Raw genomic sequence first — 21,066 nt, forward strand, 5'->3', positions numbered from 1 at the left:
TGCCGTGATCTTAGTTTTTTGAATGTTGAGTTTTAAGCCACTTTTCACTCTTCTCTTTCACCCTCATCAAAAGACTCTTTAATTTCTCTTCACCCTCTGCCATTAGAGCAGTACCATTTGCATATGTGAGGATGTTGATATTTCTCCCTGCAATCTTGATTTCAGCTTGTGAATCATAATTTATCCATTCTCATTCTGAGTTAACTAGTTTTAGTTTTTAGTTTAATGCTTCCCTGGTGGCTCAGATGGTTAAGCGTCTACCTACAATTTGGGAGAGCTGAGTTCGATCCCTGGGTCGGGAAGATCCTCTGGAGAAGGAAATGGCAACCCACTCCAGTATTCTTGCCTAGAAAATCCCATGGACAGAGGAGCATGGTAGGCTACAGTCTATGGGGTCGCAAAGTTTTTAGTTTGTTTTACTATTGGAAAGGAATAATACTATTAGCACAATAAACAATATTGTCTGTATCTCCTTGTGTAATGTACAAAAATTGTTTTAGGAAATCTCAAAGAAGTGGAATTGCTGTATCGTAGATTATAAACATCTTTATCTTGATTGTCAAGTTACCCTCTAAAGAGTCTGTTATCTTTTGCATGCTCAATAGTGGTCTTAAAAAAGAAGTCACTGTTTCTTACAAAATTTCCAACACTTGGTATTTTCAAATTTCCTATTTTTTTGCTAGTATGAGGATAAGAAGTGTATTTTATTGTTTTGTTAACTTATTTTTTCTCAGTTACTAGTGGGGTGATCATGCTTTCATATATCTGTAGGCCATTTGTTTCATCTGGCCTACAGATGAAATGTTCATAGCAGCGTTATTTACAATTGCCAAGGCATGGAAGCAACCGTGTCTGATTATATCCCTCACTTATTTTCTATTGGATATTTGGTCTTTTAAATTTTTACTTCTAAAAGATCTTTGTAGGTTTGTGTATTAATTCTTATCCATGATAAGCATTACACACATGCCTTCTTCAACCACTGACTTTTTTCATTTATTTATGGTATATTTTCATATAATATTTTTTTGTGAAGCAGTCAACTGTATGTATCCTTTCCTTCAGGGCTTAGGCTTTTGGTGTTTTGTCTAAAACATCTTAACATATCCTTAGTCCATAAAATAATATACTGTGTTTACTTTATACATTTTTTCCTTAATCCATTTAAAATTTATTTTTGTATTTGGTATGAGATAGAGATCCCACTTTATATTTTCTCCATATGGATGATCCATTGACCCAATACCATTCATTGGTTATTCAACTTTTCAATCTCATCTACAATGTCATCTCTGATATATACTGAGTCTGTTCTTAACTCCTCTGTTTTGATCCATGAAGTCTTATGATTGCTACATTGATCTGTAGCAATGTTAAGTCACTTTGTTTTAATGTCCATAACTTTATAGTAAATCTTCTTATCTGATAAGGCTGTCTTTGCTATTTTTTACCATCTGAATTCCTATAGATTTTTTTTTAAAGTTTATACAATTTTTAAAGGTTACAGTCTACTTATAGTTATTATAAAATATTGGCTATATTCTCTGTGTTGTAGAAGACATTCTTATAGCCTATCTTATACCCAGTACTTTATACCTCCTTTCTCACTCTCCCACCCCCAAATTGTTCCTCCCCCACTCCCCACTGGTAACCTCTAGTTTGTTCTCTGTATCAGAGATCCCCAACCTCAGGCCATGAACTAGTATTGATCATTGGCCTGTTTGGAACCCAGGCTGCACAGCAGGAGGTGATTGGCAAGCAAGTGAATGAAGCTTCATCTGTTATTTATAGCTGCTCCCTCTTGTTCACATTACTGCATTATTGCAATGTAATAATAATAGAAATAAAGTACACAATAAATGTAATGCACTTGAATCATCCTGAAACCATCTCCAAGTCCCACCCAACCTGGTGCCTGGAAAAATTGTGTTCCACATATCCCATACCTGGTACTAAAAAGATTGGGGACCACTGCTGTTTATCCATGAGTCTGATTCTTTTTTAGTACTCACTAGTTTGCTGTATTAGATTTTAGATTCCACATATAAGTGATATTACATATTATTTGTCTTTGTCTGAGTTATTTCACTTAGCATAATGCCTTCAGGTCTATCCATGTTACTGCAAAAGGCAAAATTTCATTCCTTATGGCTGAGTAGTATTCCATTGTACCTGTGTGTATGTGTGTATATATAAATATATCACGTCTTCTTTATCCATTCATCTGTGATGGGCAGCTAGGTTGCTTCCATGCCTTGGCAATTGTAAATAATGCTATGAACATTGGAGTGTATACATCTTTATGAGTTAGTGTTTTGGGTTTTTTGAATATATTTTTTCAAATATAGTTTTATAGGAATTTGCCCTCTAATTTTTCAAGTTCTTTTGAAAATGTCTTTTTATTATAATATTTGTTCTTGTCTTTCTAGTGTTTGTAGTTGCGTTTCCTTTTATATTCCTGATATGAATAAATTGTACTTTTCTATATTTTTCTTGATCATCAATACACTGTTTTATAGGTTCTTTGTTGAAATTTGTATGTTGTTCTTGAATCCTAACCTTCTTAGAATCTCTGGTTATCCTAAAGGTTTCCTTTAGCTTCTCTTTTATTTTATTAATATATATATATGTAATAATGTCATCTATGAATAATGTTTTCTTTTTAGTTCTCATTTTTTACTACTTTTTCTAATTTTATTGCATTAGAGCTTTCAAGATCATGTTGAATAGAAGCAACAGTAGCAGCATCCTTTCTGTTTCCTGTCTTTAAAAGGAGCATTTCTTGTATTTCACCATTTAGTAGGATTGCTATAAATTAATAGGTAACCCTGTGTAAGATAAAGGAAATTCTCTTTTATTTAGAGTTTGCAAAGATTTTTTAAAACTTTTTTGAATGAATGTTGAATTTTATTAGATGTTTTTATTCTATTTGTTGATAATTTAATATTTTTCACTTAATCTATTAATATGATGTTACATTATTATATCTATTTTTAATATGTAATCATTCTTCCATTTCTAGGGTTCATTTTACTTTGTATTGCTGTAATGCATGTGTGTGTCTGTGTGTGTGTTTGTATAAATTTGCTGCTGGATTTGAATTGATGACATTTTATTTAGAATTTTTCACTCAGTGTTTATAACTGATGTACCACTATAATTTTTCATTCTCCAGTTGCTCTTACCTGTTTTTTGCTTCAAATTTATAATAGCCTCATAAAATTAGTTGGGTAGCTTTCTATCTTTTTGAAAATTTTACTTAACTTTAAAATTTATGAAAATAAAATACATGTATGTAATTTAAAAAGTGAAATTCTACCGAAAAAGCCAAAAAGAAAATATTTCTTTATCTTTGCCATAGTTTTTGATTCCTGCTTGCTCAAGAAAGAATCAACAAAATTCTGTGAATAAAAAGTAGTAAATAATTTAGGCTTTATGGGTCAAGAGGTCTCTGTCACAACTACTTAATGTCCTTGCTTATTCTATGTGCTATTATGTGGCAAAAGCAGCCAGACAACACCTCAGGTGACACAGTGGTAAAGAATCTACCTATCAATGCAAGAGACACAAGAGACCCTGGTTCAATCCCTAGGTCGGGAAGATCCTCTAGAGTGGAAAATGACAACCCACCCCAGTATTCCTGTTTGGAAAATTCCAGAGAGCCTGGTGGGCCACAGTCCATGGTGTAACAAAGGGTTGGACACAAGTGAGCATAAACACACACACACACACACACACACACACACATACACACACACATACTCATATTCACAGTGAATAAACATGGGTAGTTTGTTTGTTTTTTTTTTTTTTCAAAAACAGGCAGCAGGCAGAATTTGGTTCTTGCTCTCTTTGTCTTCAGGCAGTCATATTTCTTTTCAATGTTTCTTTTTTTTTTTAATTTTTTAAAATTTATTTTAATTGGAGGCTAATTACTTTACAATATTGTGGTGGTTTTTGCCATACATTCACGTGAATCAGCCATGGGTGTACATGTGTTCCCCATCCTGACCCTTCCTCCCACCTCCCTCCCTATTCCATCCCTCAGGGTCATCCCAGAGCATGGGGCCTGACCACACTGTCTCATGCATCGAACCTGGAGTGGTGATCTATTTCACATATGATAATATACATGTTTCAATGCTATTCTCTCAAATCATCCCACCCTTGCCTTCCCCACAGAGTCCAAAAGTCTGTTTTTACATCTGTGTCTCTTTTGCTGTCTCGCATACAGGATCATCGTTACCATTGTTCTAAATTCCATATATATGCATTAATATACTGTATTGGTGTTTTTCTTTCTGACTTACTTCGCTCTGTATAATAGGCTCCAGTTTCATCCACCTCATTAGAACTGATTCAAATGCATTCTTTTTAATAGCTGAGTAATATTCCATTGTGTATATGTACCACAGCTTCCTTATCCATTCATCTGCTGATGGACATCTAGGTTGCTTCCATGTCCTGGCTATTGTAAACAGTGCTGTGATGAACATTGGGGTACACGTGTCTCTTTCAATTCTGGTTTCCTCAGTGTGTATGCCCAGCAGTGGGGTTGCTGGGTCGTATGGCAGTTCTATTCCCAGTTTTTTAAGGAATCTCCACACTGTTCTCCATAGTGGCTGTACTAGTTTGCATTCCCACCAACAGTGTAAGAGGGTTCCCTTTTCTCCACACCCTCTCCAGCATTTATTGCTTGTAGACTTTTGGATAGCAGCCATTCTGACTGGCGTGAAATGGTACCTCACTGTGGTTTTGATTTGCATTTCTCTAATAATGAGTGATATTGAGCATCTTTTTTGTGTTTGTTAGCCATCTGTATGTCTTCTTTGGAGAAATGTCTGTTTAGTTCTTTGGCCCATTTTTTGATTGGGTCATTTATTTTTCTGGACTTGAGCTGCAGAAGTTGCTTGTATATTTTTGAGATTAATTATTTGTCCGTTGCTTCATTTGCTATTATTTTCTCCCATTCTGAAGGCTGTCTTTTCACCTTGCTTATAGCTTCCTTCATTGTGCAAAAGCTTTTAAGTTTAATTAGGTCCTTTTTGTTTATTTTTGCTTCTATTTCCATTACTCTGGGAGGTGGGTCATAGAGAATCCTGCTATGATTTGCATCAGAGAGTGTTTTGCCTATGTTTTTCTCTAGGAGTTTTATAGTTTCTGGTCTTACATTTAGATCTTTATATTTTTGCATATGGTGTTAGAAAGTGTTCTAGTTTTATTCTTTTACAGGTGGTTGACCAGTTTTCCCAGCACCACTTGTTAAAGAGATTGTCTTTTCTCCATTGTATGTTCTTGCCTGCTTTGTCAAAGATAAGGTGTCCATAGGTGTGTGGATTTATCTCTGGGCTTTCTATTTTGTTCCATTGATCTATGTTTCTGTCTTTGTGCCAGTACCATACTGTTTTGATGACTGTGGCTTTGTAGTATAGTCTCAAGTCAGGCAGGTTGATTCCTCCAGTTCCATTCTTCTTTCTCAAGATTGCTCTGGCTATTCAAGGTTTTTTGTATTTCCATACAAATTGTGAAATTATTTGTTCTAGTTCTATGAAAAATACCATTGGTAGCTTGATAGGGATTGCACTGAATCTATAGATTGCTTTGGGTAGTATACTCACTTTCACTATATTGATTCTTCTGATCCATGAACATGGTATGTTTCTCCATCTATTTGTGTCATTATTGATTTCTTCCATCAGTGTTTTATAGTTTTCTATATATAGGTCTTTTGTTTCTTTAGATAGATTTATTCCTAAGTGTTTATTCTTTTTGTTGCAATGGTTGATGGAATTGTTTCCTTAATTTCTCTTTCTTTTTTCTTGTTGTTAGTGTATAGGAATGCAAGGGATTTCTGTGTGTTAATTTTATATCCTGCAACTTTAGTATATTCATTGATTAGCTCTAGTAATTTTCTGGTGTAGTCTTTAGGGTTTTTTATGTAGAGGATCATATCATCTGCAAACAGTGAGAGTTTTACTTGTTCTTTTCCAATCTGGATTCCTTTTATTTCTTTTTCTTCTCTGATTGCTGTGGCTAAAACTTCCAAAACTATGTTGAATAGTAGTGGTGAGAGTGGGCATCCTTGTTTTGTTCCTGACTTTAGGGGAAATGCTTTCAATTTTTCACCATTGAGGATAATGTTTGCTGTGGGTTTATCATATATGGCTTTTTTTATGTTGACTATGTTCCTTCTATGCCTGCTTTCTGGAGGTTTTTTTTTTTTTTTATCATAAATGCATGTTGAATTTTTTCAAAGGCTTTCTCTGCATCTATTGAGATAATCATATGGTTTTTATCTTTCAATTTGTTAATGTGGTGTATAATTGTTTCTTGTGATATTACTTCTGTATTTCTAAATAAAATTTCTATACAGCTATAATCTAGTCATTTTAGTTTTCTGTAGTATTTGCTTACTTTGTATTATGAGATGATGTTTTCATCCTTTAATAGTTCTCTTACAAAATATAAGCACTTCTCCCCCACACATTTATGTCATCTTTTGGTTAAAATAATATTCAATATTTTATTATGAATAGGTAACTAGGACTTCCCTTGTGGCTCAGATGGTCAAGCGTCTGCCTACAATGAGGGAGACATGGGTTCAATCCTTGGGTCAGGAAGATCCTCTGGAGAAGGAAATGGCAACCCACTCCAGTACTCTTGCCTGGAAAACCCCATGGACAGAGGAGCATGGTAGTCTACAGTACATGGGGTTGCAAAGAGTTGGACATGACTGAGCTTTCACTTCCAACTATTAATTCAGATGAGTCTTGGGATATATGATTAAATTTTTCTGTTCTGCAGCTATTCCATCTGCCTCTGGCCTTTTGCTAATAATTGTTTCTTCTTTTTCTGTTAAATTGGTATTCAATGCACCTTTTGCAAATCGTTTCTGTCCCCACCACCCAACCCCCATCATACCTTCACTTGGCTGCTTTGGTCTCTGCTTCTGTTGATGTCTTTCATCAGTAAAAGATTGCCATTAAATTTTTAAATAGAGGTTCTAAATACATGTTTGGACTATGCTGATCTATTTCCTTGGGGGAGTCTCTCATGCCAATATTTGTATATCCTTTATCTTTGATTGAGTTAATTTTCCCACAGAATATATTTTTTTAAACTACTGTCTATAGAGTTAAGCTTGACTGTCAGTATTCTGGAACTTGAATCTGGAATCTCTTTCACCCCTCCAGAGAATGAGCTTCTAGTTTCCTGTCATGATGGATGAAGAGTCACTTGGGTGTTGATGTGAGGGAAGGAATTTGGGACTTAATTTTTCTTTACAAGGACTATGAACCAAGCTCAGACTGGCACCTCAAATACTTCCAGTGTTTTCCATATCTGAGATTCTTTGGTATGAGTTATTTTCTGTTTGTTTCTTAATTTTTTAAGTTAAGTACCTGGCACTCTCTTTTTCAATCTTTCTTCCTTTCTCGTATAGACACGTAGGGCTAAAATTTAATTTCTCTGTATATATATTTTTTCTGTGTGACACTGCTCTGCTGTATGGTGCCGAATCAATCATCCAATTTTAAATACTTTGTACTTTCCCTCATTATTTCTTCTTTGATATGTAAAAAATTAAGAAGAACATATAAAAATTTCAAAATGTTTGAGAGTTTTTGATCAACTTCTTTTGTACCAGATTTATGATTTTATGACTGGATAGTGGGAAGTTGTGATTAGAAGAATATGAATTCTTTGATATTTGTTGAGATTTGTTTTGTGACTATATGTACATAATCTTTTACAAATATCTCTTATTACTTGAAAAAAAAGTTTATTCCCTAATTGTGTATTGGAAAATTTTATAGATTTTAATAAGTGATCTTTCAATGTTAGTTGCTCAGTTGCACCCAACTCTTTGCAACCCCTTAGACTGTAGGCAGCCGGGCTCCTCTGTCCATGGAATTTTCCAGGCAAGAATACTGGAGTGGGTTACCATTTCCTTCTCCACGGGGATCTTCCTGACCCAGGAATTGAACCCTATTCTTCCACATTGCAGGCAGATTCTTTACCATCTGAGCCACCAGAGAAGCTGAAGCTTATCAAATTGTAAGTTTTTGGTTTTCTATAACCTTCAGAATTTTTGGTTGTTTACAGTATCAGTTACTGAGATTAATCACTGTGGCTCAGTCAGTTTTTACTTGTGGTGTTGTCAATTTTTTATTTTATATATTTTATGATCTTATTAGGTGCATACGTATTTAAAGTTGATCTTCATGTAGAATATTTGCTTTTATATGGTGATTATATCCTTAATTTTACATTTTTCCTCAATATGTTTTGAGGAAAAATCAATATCTGATTCTGCCATAACTCAAACAACTTTCCTTTAGTGTTTTCATGTTATATCTTTTATATCTTTTTCTAGGTTTTCAGTTTCAAAATTTTGTGCCACTATTTCTTATGCTTGTCTCTGGGAAAGATGATAAGTGTAGATTTTTCTAATAAGCTTTTTAACAAATAAATTTTTAGTTTTCAATATCAGTGATTATGGATATTTAGAATTATTTTAACTGTCATTTCAAGTTTTCAATAAATAATGTTTCTCTTTTCTTTTCATTCCCTATAATATCTTCTATTATATTTGTCATGCTTTCTTTATTCTAGCTCTCTTTTTTTTTTTTTACTCATTTGGAATTTATTAATCCTGTCTCTATTATTATAATGACTACTCTCGATTGTCACATTCTTGTTTATGGTAATTAAATTAATTAGGGCTTCCCTGGTGGTTCAGACCATAAAGAATCTGCCTGCAATGCAGGAGACCTCTGTTTAATCCCTGGGTCAGGAAGATCCCTTGGAGAAGATAATGAGTACCCATTCCAGTATTCTTGCCTGGAAAATTCCATGAACAGAGAAGCCTGATGTGCTACAGTCCATGAGGTCTGAGAGAGTCAGACACAGGACTGAGTGACTGACACTTTCACTTTCATTAAGTTAATTGGCTTCCCTATCCTCCTTTGGAATCATAGAAAGACCTTATAATACTTTAACTCTGATTTTGGCTCTCTCTATTTCACCACCATCTGCTTTACTAACCAGTGTTTGGGCAAAATTTTTAACAGCTCTAAAAATTAATATTGTTATGGTTTTAGTCAGTTCTTATTTATATTTACTTGTTTCTCTGCCCATTGTTGCTTCTTGCCATCACTACATTTTGTGGTCAATTTCTTTCTTTTTCTGAGATTCGACTTTTAGTAGCTCCTTCACTGAAATCTGAAATTGCTAAACTTCTTAGGCTTTGTTTGAAAATTTATTATACCCTTTTTCTTGGGTAATGTTATTCCATTATTTTGTGGTTTCTCATGTTGCTGGTATTAAATTTGCTTAAGTTTAACTTCTATTCCTTTGTAGGTAATGTTTATTTTCTTTGATTTGGTTTGAAAACATGCTCTTCATTTTTGGTGTTTTGTATTCAATATTTTCGCTATGATGTGTCTATATCTAGATTTAAAAAAATCCTACTTTGGATGGACTTGTGATTCCTAAATCTGAATATTCCTGTTTTTCATCAGTTCTGGAATATATTCAGTCTTTTCTCTGTGGATTTTTCCTCTCCCAGTTTCTCTTGTCTCTCTTTTTAGAACTCTTATCAGATACATATTTTTACTTATTTCTCCTGTGTCTCTTTTCATATTTTCTATCTTGTAAATTCTCACTGTTGAATTTTGAAAATTTCATCCATTCTGCATCTTAACCTTCCCACTGAATTTTTTGGTTTAATTACATATTTTATAATTTCTAAAAACACTTTAATTTTTTCTAGACTATTTCTGGCATTAAAAAAAAAAACTTACTGTGTTTTGTTCTGTTCTCATGTATTTGAACATTCTTTTATTTTTTTTTATCATTTAAAAAGTACTTTCTCTGTAGTTCACCAGATAGTTTTACGACTGATGTTCTTTGTGGTCTAATTCAGTTGTCTGTTTCTCTGACTGATTCTCACTTTTAGTGTGGATTGTTTTCTTTTATGTTTTACAAATGTATATGAAAGTTTGACCTCTTTAGGGCTTCAGTATGGAAATTCTGTGTGCCTAGGCTGAAAATATGTGCATTCAAACCAAAAATATTTTTGTATTGCTTGAACCAGGTGCTCCAGGGATATCTTCCTGCAACAAAGTGAAAGTGAAAGTTGCTCAGTCGTGTCCGACTCTTTGCAACCCCATGAACTATACAATCCATGGAATTCTCCAGGCCAGAATATTGGAGTGGGTAGCTTTTCCCTTCTTCAGCGGATCTTCCTGACCCAGGAATCCAACCGTGGTCTCCTGCATTGCAGGTGGATTCTTTACCAACTCAGCTATCGGGGAAACCCTGTAACAAAATTTATTGTAAGTGCTTGGCCTGGATTCTTGAGTGTGCATACATGCTCACTTGTTCTGGACTCTTTGCAATACGACTGGACTGTAGCCTTCAGGTTCCTCTGCCCATAGGATTTTTCAGGCAAGAATACTGGAGTGGGTTGCCATTTCCTTCTCCAGGGGATCTTCCCAACCCAGGGATCAAACCCAGGTCACCCACATTGCAGGTAAACTCTTTACCAACTGAGCAACTAGGAAAGCTTAGGATGAGGTCCATAGGATGAAGTCCATGCATCTCTAGTACTTAAAAACTGTCCAGGTGATTTTGGTGCTAGTGGTAAAGAACCCACCTGCCAATGCAGTTAGATGTAAGAGATGCAGATTCGATCTCTGGGTTGGAAATATCCCATGGAGAAGGGCATGACAACCCACTCCAGTATTCTTGCCTGGAGAATCCCATGACCAGAGGAGACTGGCAGACTGAAGTCCATAGGGTCACACAGAGTCAGACACAACTGAAGTGACTTAGCATGGCTTAGCATGCACAGCTTAGAATTAGGTGCACAGAAAGTCTCAGAAGTTGTTAGTTATTATTATAGTTGCTACTGTTACCATTACCTCATAGATGTAGTTTTGTCTGATGTATTTTGAGTAAATAACTGACAAATAACTAGAAAATACGGAAGCCAAGATTTCCTGCACTGCTTGCTTCCAAATACCTTTCATTCTCACAACCACATGCTGCCTTGCTAAATAATCTACAAAGCATTTTTAAAAATGCACAGGTAGAATACACAAAAATACTTTCAAAATTGATTAAAGACTTAAATGTGAGACCGGACACTGTAAAACTCCTAGAGGAAAACATAGGCAGAATACTCTCTGACATAAATTGTAGTAATTTTTGATCCATCTCCCAGAATAATGGAAATAAAAACAAAAATAAACAAATGGGACTTACTTAAACTCAAAAGCTTTTTCACACTAAAGGAAATAATAAACAAAACAGAAAGACAACCCTAGATTGGGAGAAAATATTTTCAAATTATGTGAACGGCAAGGAATTAGTCTCCAAAATTTATAAACTGCTTAGGATACTTAACAGCATCAAAACAAACAACTCAATCAAAAAACAAGCAGAACACCTACATAAATAGACATTTCTTCAAAGAATATATGCAGATGGACAAGAGACACATGAAAAGATATTCAACATCACTAATTATGGGAGAAATGGAAATCAAAACTACAGTGAGATACCATCTCACACCACTCAGAATGGCTATGATAAAAAAAAATCCACAAACCATAAATGCTGGAGAGGGTGTGATGAGAAGAGAACCCTCCAACACTGTTGGTAGGAATGTAAATTGGTACAGCGACTACTATAGTTTTTTTCCTTAAAAACTCAAAATAGAGCTACCATATGACCTTACAATCCCACTCCTGGGCATTTATCTGGAAAAAAACAAGATGAAAGGATACAGGCATCCCAATGTTCATTGCAGCACTGTTTACAGGAGCAAAGACATGGAAACCACCTAAATGTCCATCGACAGAGGAAAGGCTAAAGAAGATGTGGTACATATATACAATGGAATATTACTCAGCCATTAAAAAGAACAAAATAATGCCATTTGCAGCAACATGGATGTACCTAGAGAGTGTCATATTGAGTGAAGTAAGTCAGATAGGGAAGGAGAAATATTGTATGACATCCTTTTATGTGGGATCTAAAAAGAACTGATGAACTTACAAAACAGAAAATGATTCATAGACTTAGAGAACAATTTTATGGTTGCCAAGGGAAAGAATGGGGGAAGGAATAGTTATGGAGTCTTGGGTGGACATGTACACACTGTTTTATTTAAAATAGACATCCAACAAGGACCTACTGTATAGTATAGTGAACTCTGCTCAATGTTATGTGGCAGCCTAAATGGGAGGGGAGTTTGGGTAGAAATGGATACATGTATATGTATGGCTGAGTTCCTTTGCTGTTCACCCGAAACTATCATGGCATTGTTAATCAGCTATACCCCAATACAAAATGAAAAAGTTTAAAAAAATAAATTTTTAAAAATGCATGGGTGGAGAATCATAAAAGAATGTGTTCACGAATTCCCTGGTGGTCCAGTGGTTAGGACTTGGCATTTTCATTGCTGGGACCCAAGTTGGATTCCTGGTCAGGAAACTAAGATCCTACAAGATATGTATCCACAAAGAAAGAAAGATTGCTTTCTTTTTGCATTTGGTATCATAGAAAGTATATTTATTGTCTAGACACTTAAGATTTAAGTTCTAGCTCTGCCAATTAATAGTTCTGGGATCTGGGGGTGGGGATTGTAAGCCAGTTACCCTTTATTAGATTCAATTTCCTCATGTCTAAAGTTAGTTTAAAATAAACAATTTTGTTTATGAATAGAGAAGCTAAATACTATAGTATATTTTCAACATCTGGGGAAAAGTTTTTGGCATGTGGTAGGATATGAATGATCCATAAATATTCCACTTTTTCATTTTTTATTCCAGCTTCACATATACACATTCTTTCTGTATTAAATCTCCTCTTGCATTTAGCATTAGTCTAGATCCTAAAAGTGCATCATGGCTCCCAGGTTCATTGGAAATGGATCTGACATCTGGAATTTCAGAAGAAAAAAAGGGGAGAAAGCACTGTGAAGTTCAAAGACCATTTGTACCCCTTGATAGTGATTTTCTTAAATCAAACAGTAGCCAAGACCCTAGGAGAAATAATTGAACTGACAACAGGCAGGTCTGGTTTATTAATAATGGAATAGCCTTGGACATTCTTGACTTAACGTAATGACAGAAAAGAGGTCGGAAACTGAAATGCCTACAGAGAGGGTCAATGGCTAGGTCTCTGAGGAGAAAGGAAAACATGAGTTATTCCTAAGACTTCATTTCATAGAACAAAGCATTTTATGATAGTCCCAAATATGAATCCAGAGGAAATGGTTTTGGTGTTCTATTTTTAAAGGAAAACAAAATTTAAAGGCTTAAAAAATTGCCCACTATATTTATATTTATTTTTGCCCTTATTTTGGAAAACATGCTTGATTGGAATTATCAAATTGGAACCTTAGTGAGTAACTTAAGAGATCTTGGCTGTCTTAACTCTTTTATTCCTTGAGTTTAGGTATCAGTTCTCCATCTGTTAGTTGCACAACTTAAGACAGGTTAACATCACTGAACCTTGGTTTCCACATCTGTAAAGTGGAGATGTTTATAGTTTAATATAATTGTAAGAGAATATTAAAAAATTTTTAAGTGTATACAATTTCTGGCATTTCACATTAATACCTCACACAATAAATATTTATTCAGTGAATTAATACATGAATTTTGATGCTTCTGTTTTTCACTGCCTTTGGACAGAAAGGCCAGCCTATGGTAACCTCTTGAAAGCCTTTCATTTTCTCTGACTATTCAGGCTGCTCTTGCCCTGATCCTCATCCTTTTTCCTTTGGACTATTTCAGTGGTCATTTAACATCTTTTAACCCCAATTCTCTTTTCTTTGCCCATCTGTCCTCCCCACTTGTGATAAAGTTGTTTATTAAAACAAAGGCCTGAAAAAAAAAAAAAGGCCTGATTTCTTTTAACTCTACTATACTTCTGGAAGGGTTTCAGTCATCTAAAACATTCCACTCCCCCATTGTAAAGGTGGGACCCAGGGAGGAAAGGAACTCACCTATGTGTCTGTGCTCCTGTAAACTGATACTGAGGTTACGATTGAGCCCAGTATTCCTGGCCCCTAGCAGAAGATAACAAAAAGGGAGAAAACGTATATTCTGTAGTTCTAGTCAAAGGGGTGCTGAGCAGTTACGGAAGTTTTTAATTTCAAATTTTCACTAAGTTATTGTCTTTAGTTTTGTTGAGCTTCAAATGCACCACTGTTATTATAATGATATTATTCATTTCCATGGAAATTCTAGGTGAGCCTAGAGAGAAGGCGCAATTAATAAAATAACTAAAACTTATATAGCATTCACTATGTACCAAGCAAAGTTCCAAGCACTGTACATTAAATCATTTCTCATCAGTAACCCTAGGTACCATTATTATCCCAATTTTTCAGATGAGGAAACTGAGGCAAAGAAAGATTTAGTAGCTTTGGCAAGGTCACAGACTGAGAGTGGTAGAATGGGCTTAAAACTAAGCCTTCCAGATTCCAGAGTCTGTGTTCTTGGTTACTATGCTAAGCTAGCAGAAACACTGAATTTCTATGAATATCATTTATTCTCACTATGTTGGTAGCTAGTTCTAAGGTTTCCCTTAACCCTGCTTTTTACTTCCAGTTCTAATTATCAGAAAGGGGCAACTTGAATAGCACAGTATTCTGATAAACTTTTCCCTCTTTCTTTCTCAGAGAGTCATTTTCAACATTGTTAACTTCAGCAAAACTAAAAGTCTTTATAGAGATGGGATGGCCCCTATGGTGAAATCTACCAGCAGACCAAAATGGTAAGTCACCCACAGAATGGACCTCCTTTTGATTGGAGAATGTGACCCAGGGCTCCAATTTATCTGCTCTACTGGCCCTAAGAAGAGTTCAGTGAGTTTCTGCATGTTCATTGTCTGGGCTCTAGGCACTGCTCTTTGAGAATGTTGGAAAGGAAAACATGGTTCCATGTTTGGAATTACTAGCATTCTCTCATGAGGGAATGTATAGTCTGCTATTTGATGAGATAAACTTCCTGTCTTATTTGGCTTTTATCATGACATCTTTGGAAGCATAAAGCTGACTCTGTTTATGTTTTTTCTTTTCTAACCTGGGCAGAGATATTGTACTTTAGCCCAGGAAAATATTGGAAACTACAGTTTTGCAGAGTTTCCTTGTTTTGCTTGTTTGTTGTGGTTGCTTTGTATAGATATGGTGTGAGTATTTCTGGATGCTGAAGTTCTATTTGTCCCATTGCTATAGTGTAGCTGAGGACAGTTGGATAGGATTACTTAATACTAGTAATGATGATGATGATGATAATGTTAATAATAACTACTGTCACTTACTGAGAAAATCTGTTCTTTGTCAGATGTTTTATATTTGATGTTACTATTCTCACAACATTTTTGCAAGGGAGATTATTTTAAAGATCCCTATATTACAGATGAAGAGATTGGGGCTAGGATAAGTTAAGTACTTTCTCATGACCATAAATACTAAGGGGAAGAGCCTGTGTTATTGTTATTATCCCACACTGCCATTCAAACTGATTACTTTGTTCATCCGTTCATCCATTTATTCATTCAACATTGATTGAGTGCACCAAAATGAGAGTTTTTAAAGCCAGAAACCAAGTGTTATTCACCTATCACACAGTAGGTGTTAAGTGAATGCTTGTTGAGCTGAACTGAATTCATGATGAGAATTTACATGTAAAGTGCCTGGCACTTGTTAAGTACTCAATAAATGTCATCTGTTATTAATAGTATTTTGTAGAATACTCTACAAATGCAAGGAATTGTTAATATTATTCTAGCTTTGATCCCTGTTCAAATTCTAATGACTGGTGAGAAGATCATCTCCAAATGTATATATTTATAGAAAGCTAGCTATTCATAAATATTGAATTGTGCTTTTATCTAGAAATGATACTTGGCAATTTTCTATAAATGCTGGGCTGAGAAACTCAGGTTTGTAAAAAGTGTAGGCATTTGATGATGATAATAAAAACTGTTTATTAAAGGTAAAAATATCTTCCTGGGCCTATTTATTATTTTTTTTACTTTACTAAGTCAAATTAACTATACTGCGGTTTCTCAGTTTCCTTTAAACATTGGGATCTGAACAGAAGGCAGACCTTTGCTGTGAGTTTCTGAATTCAGCCTGAGTTGATAATAACAAAACACTTCTTTCTGTTAACAGGCATATATGTAGATGTGTGCTTCAAATCTTGTCAACAAAGCATATCACTGTTGATCTGCTCACAGGGTCCTTAAAATAACATTGTACTTCTTTTATGAGACTCTGTGTTGGGATCTTACATAGCGGTAATAATAACCATTTGGTTTCCTCAAGTGTTCAGTTCTGGAGTCTTTTTGTGTGCTTTTGAAAACCCTTCTGCCTTAATTATTTCATTTTGTTTTGTTTCTCATGCACTACCATTTGGGTCCTCTCTTTGACAAGATTTTAAAATATTAATGACTCTTTATATTTATGTTATAATGTCTTAGAATTAAGTCAGCATTCTCATCCAGTGTTGGCAGGCTCTGAGCAAAATCCACTGTGTGGTCATTGTAGTTCTCTAATGGTCTACAGAGGTTTAAAGTTTCAGAACCAAGTTTGTTTTAGTTGAAGCCAATAAGGCACAAGGTACCAGAATAAGTCAAGTCATTGACATGTTTAATCTCTCAGAGAGATTTTACTTTTTTATTCCCAGACTTTGAATGGGAAGCTTTTCATCTTCTTTCATACTATCCTTTCTTCAAGCAAGATGTTTGGAGATTTATTTAGCTAATAGGACTTTATTGAACACTTTAATGTGCCATGTGCTATAAATATAGATATTGGGGATATACTGTATGAATATGGCAGAAACAATCTGTTCCAAAAGAGAGATTTCATATTAGAATTTTATTAACTGATCTCTGTAGGCCATGATTATTACCTTTTTTTTCTACTGCTTTGTTCTGAAGATCCTTTCTGTGTGCTTTCTGCCTAGGAGTTTCTTCTGTTCCTTGTGTTGATTACTGGTACCAGAACCTGTTTTCCAGTAATCATCATCCTAAATGTTCCCAGAGTAACATAAAGAAATGTATGTGACTGTTTGGCTCTCAGATTATTAGATTTTACTGGTCCTATGGAGTTTGTAACCTGCCAGACACCTCTGTCCATGGGATTCTCCAGGCAAGAATACTAGAGTGGGTTGTCATGCCCTCCTCCAAGGGATCTTTCAGACCCAGGAGTCGAACCTGTCTCTTATGTCTCCTGCATTGGCAGGCAGATTCTTTACCACTAGTACCACCTGGGAAGCCCCTATGGGCTTTACCTAATTTAATATTATAATAGGCCTTGGAAATATCCTTACCTCATGACAAACATTAGAAACCATAAATTTTCTGGATGAAATATATACCAAATTGGGAAAGCAAACTTTCTTCACATTTTCAAGGTGAAATAAACTTTCCTCTTCACCTGTCACAGGGGTCTGTAATTGATTCTAACCAAAGATACCTTCAGGCCTTAGCATGGATCTGGTAATCAATTAACTGTGGAAAGCAGATGAGCAAAAGAAGCAACTAAAAAGCCATTATGCAGATAAACATATGACTTCTCAAGGCTATTCTGCCTTGAGATAAAAATTGGCATAACTAGCAGCAAAATGGAGAAGCTGAAAGGTTTAGAAGTTTTCTGCCTATTTTAGTTCATTCTAATTCTGTTTACATACTGGACTTCTAAGGATTGTTGGTTGTCAGTGGAGGTGATAGAATTCCAGCTGAGCTATTTCAAATCCTAAAAGATGATGATATGAAAGTGCTGCACTCAATATGCCAAAAAATTTGGAAAACTCAGGAGTGGCCACAGGACTGGAAAAGGTTAGCTTTCATTTCAACCCCAAAGAAAGGCAATGCCAAAAAATGTTCAAACTACTGCACAATTGCACTCATCTCACATGCTAGCATAGTAATGCTCACAATTCTCCAAGCTATGTGAACAGTATGTGAATTCAACAGTGTGTGAACCAAGAACTTCCAGATATTCAAGCTGGATTTAGGAAAGGTAGAGGAATGAGAGATCAAATTGCCAATATCCACAGGATCATTAAAAAATCAAGAGAGTTTCAGAAAAACATCTACATCTGCTTCATTGACTATGCCAAAGGCTTTGACTATGTGGATCAGAACAAACTGGGAAATTCTGCAAGAGATGGAAACACCAGACTACCTTGCCTGGCTCCTGAGATATCTGTATGCGGGTCAAGAAGCAACAGTTAGAACTGTACATGGAACAACAGACTGGTTCCAAATTGGGAAAGGATTATGTCAAAGCTGTATATTGTCACCCTGCTTATTTAATTTATATGCAGAGTACATCATGCAAAATGCCACTCTAGATGAAGCACAGGCTGGAATCAAGTTTGCTGGGAGAAATAAGAATAACCTCAGATAAGCAGACGACCCCACCCTTATGGTAGAAACTGAAGAGGAACTAAGGAGCCTCTTGATGAAAGTGACAAAGGAGAGTGAAAAAGTTGGCTTAAAATTCAACAGTCAAAAACCAAAGATCATGGCATCTGGTCCCATCACTTCATGGCAAGTCGATAGGAAAACAACGGAAGCAATGACAGTCTTTATTTTCTTGGGCTCCAAAATCGTGCAGATGATGACTGCAGCCATGAAATTAAAAGACACTTGCTCCTTGGAAGAAAAGCTATGACCAATCTAGGCAGTATATTAAAAAACAGAGGCATCGCTTTGCCAATAAAGGTCAATCTAGTCAAAGCTATGGTTTTTTCCAATAGTTGTGTATGATTGTGGAGTTGGACCTTAAAGAAAACTGAGTGCCGAAGAATTGATGCTTTTGAATTCTGGTGTTGGAGAAGACTCTTGAGAGACCCTTGGACTGCAAGAAAATCAAACCAGTCAATCCTAAAGGAGTTCAGTCCTGAATATTCATTGAAAGGACTGATGCTGAAGCTGAAGCTCCAATCCTTTGGCCACCTGCTGCAAAGAACTGACTCCCTTGAAAAAACTCTGATGCTGGGAAAGATTGAAGGCAGGAGGAGAATGGGATGACAGAAGATGAGATGGTTGGATAGCATCACCGACTTGATGGACATGAGTTTGAACAAGTTCCAGAAGTTGGTGATGGACAGGGAATCCTGGCAAGCTACAGTCCATGGGGTCACAAAGAGTCGGACGTGACTGAGCAACTGATCTGACTGAACAACTGAGGACTCTATAGCATCAAATTTTTTCGACCATAACTGATTAATATTTTTTACTATTGTCAAAGATTGAAATGTCTATGTGCTGGAAGCTGCTGAAAACCGGCATTAAAAAACAGCCAATATCTGTATCCTCACCTATGAAGAAACTAACCCTAAGATGTTTTCACAGCTAGTGACTGGTAACATTAGCCAGAGATCTCAGGACTCCATCTTTACTGTTTCTTGTATTTTCCATGCATGGCAAGGGTGGATGAGCGGACACAGAGTCAGGGAGTAGCATGAAGCTCTGTGGCCTTTGGTAAATCTGAAATAACTTCTCTGATTGACGTGTTCATTGTAGCAGATGGAGGAAATTGGACTTAATCTTAGAGGTAGCTTTCATGTAACACATTTTTATTGAGCATCTAACTTTGTACTCGGTACTGGGGTAATAAATATGAATGTGACCTGTATTATATCTTTAAATTTTTGTTTCTAAGAGGTTTATTTTTTTTTATTTTTTTAAATTTATTTATTTTAGTTGGGGGCTAATTACTTTACAATATTGTAGTGGTTTTTGCCATACATTGACATGAATCAGCCATGGGTTTACATGTGTTCCCCATCCTGAACCCCCTCTCCCACCTCCCTCCCCATCCCATTCCTCAGGGTCATCCCATTGCCCCAGCCCTGAGCATTTGTCTCATGCATTGAACCTGAAATGGTGTTCTGTTTGACGTATGATAATATACATGTTTCAGTGCTATTCTCTCAGAACGTCCCACCCTCACCTTCTCCCTCAGAGTCCATAAGACTGTTCTATGCATCTGTGTCTCTTATTCTGTCTCGCATATAGGGTTATCATTACCATCTTTCAAATTCCACATATATGCATTAGTATACTGTATTGGTGTTTTTCTTTCTGACTTACTTCACTCTGTATAATGGGCTCCAATCTCATCCATCTCAATAGAACTAATGCAAATGTATTCTTTTTTAATGGCCGAGTAATATTCCATTGTGTATATGTACCACAGCTTCCTTATCCATTCGTCTGCTGATGGACATCTAGGTTGCTTCCTTGTCCTGGCTATCATAAACAGTGCTGCGATGAACATTGGGGTACACGTGTCTCTTTCAATTCTGGTTTCCTCGGTGTGTATGCCCAGCAGTGGGATTGCTGGGTCATATGGCAGTTCTATTCCCAGTTTTTTAAGGAATCTCCACACTCTTCTCCATAGTGGCTGTACTAGTTTGCATTCCCACCAACAGTGTAAGAGGGTTCCCTTTTCTCCACACCCTCTCCAGCATTTATTGCTTGTAGACTTTTGGATAGCAGCCATTCTGACTGGCGTGAAATAGTACCTCATTGTGGTTTTGATTTGCATTTCTCTAATAATGAGTGATGTTGAGCATCTTTTCATGTGTTTGTTAGCCATCTGTATGTCTTCTTTGGAGAAATATCTGTTTAGTTCTTTGTCCCATTTTTTGACTGGGTTGCTTATTTTTCTGGAATTGAGCTGCAGAAGTTGCTTGTATATTTTTGAGATTAATTGTTTGTCCGTTGCTTCATTTGCTATTCTTTTCTCCCATTCTGAAGGCTGTTTTTCACCTTGCTTATAGTTTCCTTTGTTGTGCAAAAGCTTTTAATTTTAATTAGGTCCAATTTGTTTATTTTTGCTTTTATTTCCAATATTCTGGGAGGTGGGTCATGGAGGATCCTGCTGTAATTTATGTCAGAGAGTGTTTTGCCTATGTTTTCCTCTAGGATTTTTATAGTTTCTGGTCTTACGTTTAGATCTTTAATCCATTTTGAGTTTATTTTTGTGTATGGTGTTAGAAAGTGTTCTAGTTTCATTCTTTTACA

General features: G+C 35.8%; 1 protein-coding gene across 10 annotated transcripts in view; it reads left to right on the forward strand.

Moving 5' to 3' along the window:
* LOC145504408 (BEN domain-containing protein 5) overlaps positions 1–21,066 on the forward strand; it is a 1,377,102-nt gene that overhangs the window by 589,884 nt on the left and 766,152 nt on the right. For all 10 annotated transcript variants that reach the window (XR_014052189.1, XM_081485144.1, XM_081485143.1 and 7 more), the window contains one exon: positions 14,699–14,793. Coding sequence is in view for 9 of the 10 variants with exons in the window: in XM_081485144.1 (XP_081341270.1) it covers positions 14,699–14,793 (95 nt within the window). In the remaining variant the exon portion in view is untranslated. The remainder of the gene's footprint in view (positions 1–14,698; positions 14,794–21,066) is intronic.

This window comes from Giraffa tippelskirchi, chromosome 5, assembly GCF_054371585.1.
Source record: "Giraffa tippelskirchi isolate mGirTip1 chromosome 5, T2T-mGirTip1v1.2.pri, whole genome shotgun sequence".
Taxonomy (NCBI): domain Eukaryota; kingdom Metazoa; phylum Chordata; class Mammalia; order Artiodactyla; family Giraffidae; genus Giraffa; species Giraffa tippelskirchi.